We start from the raw sequence: 7467 nt of genomic DNA on the forward strand, positions 1-7467 counted from the left end.
ATCTCAGAAATACATTTCTAACAACATTTTGAGTGGGACATCCCAACATTTGGTTGTACAATGACTAAAGTTCAAGCATGAAACTCTACATGGCGCAAGCTGAACTTGTTATCTGTTAGTCAATCGGCTCACTCGCATGTGATAAACCAATCGGCTCACTCGCAAGTGATATGTTAAACCAATCGGCTCACATTGGGGCAAACCGATCTGTCCTTTGACATGTTGGTCGCCAATCAAGTTGCGTCTCTCTTTGGACTAGTCCACACTATTACGCTTTCGTTTGAAAACGCATCTTTTTCTCTCCATTTTGGCCTTTCGTCCACACTGAGATGGCGTTTTTGTCCGCGAAAACGGCGCTTTCTGAAAACGCACTCCAAAGTGGACAAATTTGAAAACGCCGTTTTGGCGTTGTAGTGTGGACCGTGAAAACGGATGCTTTGGAAAACGATGACGCATTTTCAGTCATGTGATCTATCCAACCAAAACAATCAAGATGGCCGCCTGTGATATAGCGGCGCTGTTGTGCCTGATACTCACTTTGAAAGCGTTGTTTAAAAATAAATGTCACTTTGTACAACCTTCACATTGTGTTCCTAGGCGAAGGGAAGTTTACTCGGAATTGGTGTCCGACGACAGAACATGAGGACAATAGCGTTTCAGACCGTACATGCAACGGGGATTTTCCACATGCGCAGTGACACGATTTAAGCGTTTTCATATGTTTCAGTGTGGACGAGCAACTTTTGGCAAACGCTTGAAAACGTTAGTGTGGACGGAGAGCGTTTTGAAACGAAAACGCCGTTTTCAAATGTATCCGGATTCATGTAGACGTAGTCTTTGTCTAACATTTAAATTGCTCAGTTTTGCAACCAGTTTCAACCACTTTTTTTTGTCGTCTGAAACCTTCCTTCACCTCAGCTCCAAATGTCTAGATCTGCTGTGGGGGATTGTATTTTTGTCTAATTGTGCAGCAGCATGTCCACATGATTATCTCAGCATGTTTGTGTATGTTCTCGCAGTATCAAGTCTTCGTACTTGCTCTGCATCAGCAGTGTCTAGTCCGCCATGACCAAAATCCTATCAATATATCATTCCCACATTAACATGTTAAACCTTTCCAAGACTTGTCATGACCAGAATCAAATAATGAGTCAAAAGAGAGTTGATCATGGTACATATTGATTCCAGTTCATGTTCTACAGAAATAGTATACTAAGTATGGTAGTATTGCATCCCGAGCAAAGATCAGTGGTATTCCCTGGCACATAAACATTGAGTATGAATGAAATGTTGAGAGTTGAATCTCTGGACGTAAATAAAATTGGGACAAATGATGAAGCTGCTCATAATAATTTGAATGGGAATCCATTCTGTCAAAAAAGAGCTCAAGTGACATGAAAGAGCCGGACCCATGTGGTTCCGTTTACGACCCAGAACCCAGTAAATCAGAGATGAAAAGGCCTTCGCTCAAATGAAATCATATATTAATCCAGTCTTCCAGTGCGGACACACTGGGTTGAGCTGTGCAGTTTGAGGCATCTTTGTGTGCTAGAAGTTTCCATTGAGCAGAACAGACACTTCAAAGGGAAAGATTGAAGCAACATGTCGTGTACAATCTCAACTCGACAAAAGCCAAGTCGTGTTATAAAACAGACCCACAACGGTTAGTCCAAGAATACACAACTACAGCTGGCCTTTGACCTCACTCTGACCTCAGTGAACACTCAAAGCAACAAACCGCCATATTAATATTGATTTACTACACCACTGTGTATAATAAAAAGCCCAATTAAAATGACACCGAATTCATAAAACAGAAATTATAGTGAAATTTTGTTATTAGAATAAATGACAGAAAAGCTGATGTTTATGCAGAATTATAAAAACATCAGAACACATAAATGTTCATGATAAATTAAGGAAAGTCATTCTCATTTAAAGTACATGAATCAATTTCAGAATATTATTTTTTTTCATCAGAAATATATCATAAAAATAGTCCTTAGGTTATAATCATAATATCTTTAATTGTGTTTTAACTTGTTATTCGTCATGAAATGAAAGCTGACATGCCGTTAATCAAAGGCAATCTGAGTAAACACAAAATACAGTTTTTAAATGATGATGTTTTTATTGAAGCAAAACAGTTATCCAAGACCAACTTTGCATGTGTGAAAAAGTATTTGCCCCCTTAGTTACTAAATCCCCACATCTATGAAAGTGCATTCACAATGGGGCTCAGCTGGACTAGACACACACAGACCTGATTACTGCCAGCCCAGTTCAATCAAATCAACACCTAAATATAATTTCAGCAGCATGAAGTCGGCTAAACGGTCTCACACTGTAGCATTATCTCAGTCTGGGAAGGGTTACAAAGCTGTTTCAAAGTCTCTGGGACTCCAAGGAATCACAGTGAGAGTCATTAAATCACAATGGAGAAATCTTGACACAGTAGTGAACCTTCCCAGAAGTGGCCGACCTTACAAAATTCCTCCAAGAGCTCAGCGACGACTCATCCAGGAAGTCACAAAAATGCCAAGGAACTGCAGGCCTCTCTCGCATCAATAAAGATCACTGTTCATGACTATCAGAAACACACTGGACAAAAATGGCATCCATGGAAGAGTGGCGAGGTGCAAACCACTGCTGACCCAGAGGAACATTAAGGCTTGTCTGAAATTTGCCAAAACACACCTTGATGATCCTCAAACCTTTTGGGAGAATGTTCTGTGGACTGATGAGTCAAAAGTGGAACTGTTTGGAAGACAGGGGTCCCGTTACATCTGGCGTAAATCAAACACAGAATACCACTTAAAGATCATCATACCTCCGGTCAAGCATGATGATGGTGTTAGTGTGATGTTAGTGTGATGGTGTGGGGATGCTTTGCTGCTTCAGGGCGACTTGCAATAATTGAGGGAAACATGAATTCTGCTCTCTACCAGAGAATCCTAAAGGAGAACGTCCGGTCATCAGTCCATGAGTTGAAGCTCAAGCATAACTGGACGATGAAGCAAGAAAATGATCCAAAGCACAGGAGTAAGTCCATCTCTGAATGACTCAAAAGAAGCTAAATATAAGTTTTGGAGTGGCCTAGTCAAAGTCCTGTCTTGAACCCAATTGAGATGCTGTGGCAGGATCTTAAACAGGCAGTTCATGCTCGAAAACCCTCCAATGTGGTTGAACTAAAGCAGATCTGCACAGAAGAGTGGGACAACATTCCCCCACAGCGTTGTGAAAGACTGATCTCACGTTATCAGAAGTGTTTGGTTGCACAATCAGCTATTAAACTTAAGGGGGCAGTTAGTTTTTCACATGGGTGATATAGATTAATTATGATGCAGAACCCGTCTGAGACTGATAACACACATCAAAGGTGGTGTGTGTGTGTGTGTGTGTGTGTGTTCTCCATGCACTGCCTTATAATTGGCTGAGGTCAGGAATCTAAAGCAGTCAAGTCCACAGAGGACACACACTTCTCTGCACACACTCAAGTTTAACACAACACGACATGCTCATTTGAAGCTGGTGAATCGATTCAGCTCGGTCGAATCTTTACTGCACAGAAGGTCAGAACCGATGCTTTCACTCGGCATACTTCAAATGGTTTAACCGGACAAGCCCATTTCTCTCCTGTCAAAGAGAATTTTACACTTTACGGCGATTAAAATGTTCAGCTGACCAGCAGAAGTCCTCTGGATGTTAAATTATAAAAAAAACTGTTAGCACGTTTAATCTGACATTGAATGTAGTTTCGTTTATTTGATTTTGTCTTAACATTGACTAAAGAACAGGCAGACTAACTGAACTTGAATTTAGATGTTCTTTATTTGATTTGCTGTTGAAAGTGTTTATATCTCAATCTCAGTGTACAGAAAGCACTTCTGCACAATACATGTGTAAATAATCTAATAAAAAACAGAAACAGAACAAAGTCCAGGCCTGATCTAAAAGCACTAAATGAACACATGAAATCCACGAACACGCGCCATGTTGTGTTCAAAAACAGTTTCAGAATATCCAATATCAACTTGTCCAGATGTAATCGAGAGTCGAAGGCTTACAGGAATATTTACCACATGCATCCGTCGGTAAATCCTCCGTGCGTGTGTGGAACTCCAATAGAACTCCAATAGAACTCCAATAGAACTCTGATAGAATTCCAAATCAGAGGATTCAAAAGAGAATTCGAGGCGGTAAGACTATTACATTTCCTTGTTTTGCAGGTCGAATGTACATTTCAAAACACACACACACACGCACGCGCGCGCGCGCACACACACACACACACACACACACACACAAGCGCGCGCGCAAAACCTTGCACAAACATCAAGATATCATTCCATCCATCGAGTCTAACTTCTTCTTTTCAAGAAAACTCAATGTTTTTGTGGTTGAGTGTTTAACTGTGTGAATGTGAAGGTGGGTCTGTGCTACTCAACATCTGTGCTCTTCACGTGACTTTAAGACAAATATTAACAACATCTGGTAAAAATAAGTTTCATTCAGGTGCCTGAGCGCTCTCTCTCTCTCTCCTCTCTCTCTCTCTCTCTCTCTCTCTCTCTCTCTCTCTCTCTCTCTCCAGAAACTTCTGAAGTGTGTTTGCCGGGTGCATAAATCAACGCTTAACACCAAAGAGTGACGATTCTTAATATTCTATTCTTCAAAAAGCATTTACTTTTTATTGCCACAATAATGATCGATAATGACTCAAATATATTTGTTATTGAATGTACTTTTTTTTTGTTTTGTTTTTTTGTACATATTTATACTATATTTTCTTCTTTTTTTCTGGAATGTATATTAATAATAGTTTTTTTCTCAGTCTCTGATATAAGGGGTTAACATTGGAATATAATTATAAGCTATTTATTAAATAAGGTAATAAAGTATTTTTTTTCTTCATATTTCTAAATTGTTGTTATTTTTTGAGTGCATACTTCGAGAAATATATTTTAACCTGTTTATTTAAAATATATATATATATTTACGCATTTCAGTTTTATAAGAAAATTCCATACATTTTAATTGAGTAATATATTTCTTTAAATAAATGAATAAAACTTTGATACATTTAAGTTTTATTCATTTTATTTTATTAAAGATAACGCTATGAAAATAATTCGTAGGCCTACATCTAAAAATAAATTAAAGGCTAAAATGTAAATTTGAGTGTATATAAATATACCATATTCACTTTCCTTAATAAGTGTTTTATTATTTGTAAATGTGTTCTTCATGTTTCTGTCAGATGCACCGGACAGGGTCCGAGGTTGGGTTGAGGCGGTGACACGTTCTTGTTTTGCCGTTTTGACCCGCTGCACCTTTCCGTGACCTTCCCGACCCCTTCATTTTATAGACATCTGGGAATTCCATCCATGTTTGGAGCCCCGTTACACACCTCCTTCAAACGATTCCTCGCGAGTCGCAACATCCTAAAACTCTTTCCCAGATCTTCTGTCACATTTCACGCAATCTTTATAGGACTCAAATCCACAATGACTGAATGATTCTTACTATGTTTTATTTTCCACGTGATCTCGGATAGCTATATATATTTAAAATAGGATTGCTATATTTATCTTTCGATTGCTTTGCAGTTTTTCAGGCACTGCAGAAAATACCAAGATGTTCAAAATGTTCTAAAAAAATGTACTTTTCTAAATTTGTGCTATATGTTTCTTTTTAGATTAGTTAAACAAATCTCTACTCTACACAATAAGATGAGAAGTCATATTTTACAGTATGCTGGAAACGTTTTAATCACCATATCTATACAAATACTTGAAGGCAAATGTGTAAAGAAGTGGTCGAATGTTTTTTTTACTCAATTGTTTTGTTCCATAAAAACTACATGCTAAACACACATATTTCAAACCATGTTTTATTGCAAAATATATACACATATGCGCACAGTATTTAAAATAGAAATGCAAGAAGACACCAGATCTATTCTGCATTGTGACAATCATTAATAAATAAATAAATGCATTTTCTTGGACCAAACGAAGAAAATACACAGATTTGAGCCGAGCTATTTGAATGTTTTCTTCCTTCCGTAAAAAAAGTCAATAAATATGACTACAAGCCCTCTGTTGCAATGTCTTTTCCTGCTGTTGCACGGCTGGTCGACATGCATGTATACAGAAGCACATGGTTTCCACATTCAGCGTCAGAACAGCAACATTGTAATTGCAAGCCCAGATTTGATTGTAATTCCTGTTTACAATTGTAAGTGCTTGCAGCGACGTCACAATGCTCCAGAATCCCCCCCTTTGATAATCCTCATTTATTTTCGCCATTTTTCGTCCAATGGTCCTTCCAGTGGGTTCAGCTCGATTCTTAAGACTCGTTACTCGAGGCCAAAAATCTGCGCGAGGGAGAAAAAAAAGAAGATATATTGACATTTAGACTATTGCTTTTACTTCATAAACATATGCATTTGACTAGTAAACTGGTTCTTTAATAGTAATCATCAGATATACCAGATATGAAAAATATAATTTTATATATGACAAAAATGGTTCAAAGGATGCCTCCATTTTTGTTTGGTTCAGATTTCAAACCCTTTTTAGCACAGAATAGCCTTTGAGGTTTCATAAAGAATCATGTCGTGCTTTAACCAAACCCCAAGAAACAATTAAGAGCACAAAAATGTTCTTTTAAGTAAATAAATTCCACCAGTCAAGAGTTTGAATAATAGTGCAGTCATCAAAATTATGATGTCATATAACACAAATGGAACTCTGGCAATTATATAGTGATCACATTCAACAAATCTCATTATTTTGGAATTTTTGGGATGCTTTTTTTTTTTTTAAACAATTTTTAAGGGGATATTTATGCTGGACACTTGTTGAATGCTTTTCCTTTATCGTCCATTAAAAAGCATTAGACTATAGTTCGAGAAGGTTTTTAAGAGCACGAAAAACAAATCCGGTGTGTCCAAACTTTTGACAGGTAGTGCAGATTGATTATCATCATCATCATCATCATCATCATCATCATCATCATCCTTAAAGCCCTCTTTGCACATTTCTACATGTTGCATGACGTTTTGCATTGCATACCATACAAGTGCATCCATGCATTAATGGGATGTTGACATGGACCACGCGCCCTCCATTCTCCACACAGAAAACGCGTAACTGAGTCTCTCGTGCGCCACATAACTGCAGCTGGACATTTTCGAATCCAGTTCGTCGCTTTGCAAAACCTGACAGAGGAAATCGATGTACCGGGCCGCGAGTTTGAGAGTCTGTATCTTGCTCAGTTTATCGGAAGGTAACGTCGGGATGATTTTGCGCAAGGATGCGAACGCGTCGTTCAGAGACTGAGTCCTCTGTCGCTCGCGCACGTTCGCCATGACGCGCTGCGTCTGCAGGTCCTCCAGAGACTCCGGGCTGCTGCTGCTGCTGCTACTGCTGCACTTTTTGCTTCGCTTCCCGGGCGTCGGGCTGC

At 38.7% G+C, this 7467-nt stretch overlaps 1 protein-coding gene across 1 annotated transcript in view; it reads right to left on the reverse strand.

Moving 5' to 3' along the window:
- Positions 1–5915: 5915 nt before the first annotated feature.
- The window catches only part of LOC127650831 (twist-related protein-like), a 1818-nt gene continuing 266 nt past the window's right edge, over positions 5916–7467 (reverse strand). Inside the window, exons 1-2 of the mRNA XM_052136472.1 lie at positions 7077–7467; positions 5916–6376 (exon numbers count right to left, since the gene is read on the reverse strand). The exon at positions 7077–7467 is cut by the window's right edge and continues 266 nt beyond it. Coding sequence (XP_051992432.1) covers positions 7097–7467 — 371 coding nt within the window. The 3' untranslated portion in view covers positions 5916–6376; positions 7077–7096. The remainder of the gene's footprint in view (positions 6377–7076) is intronic.

Source organism: Xyrauchen texanus, chromosome 10, assembly GCF_025860055.1.
Source record: "Xyrauchen texanus isolate HMW12.3.18 chromosome 10, RBS_HiC_50CHRs, whole genome shotgun sequence".
Taxonomy (NCBI): Eukaryota; Metazoa; Chordata; class Actinopteri; order Cypriniformes; family Catostomidae; genus Xyrauchen; species Xyrauchen texanus.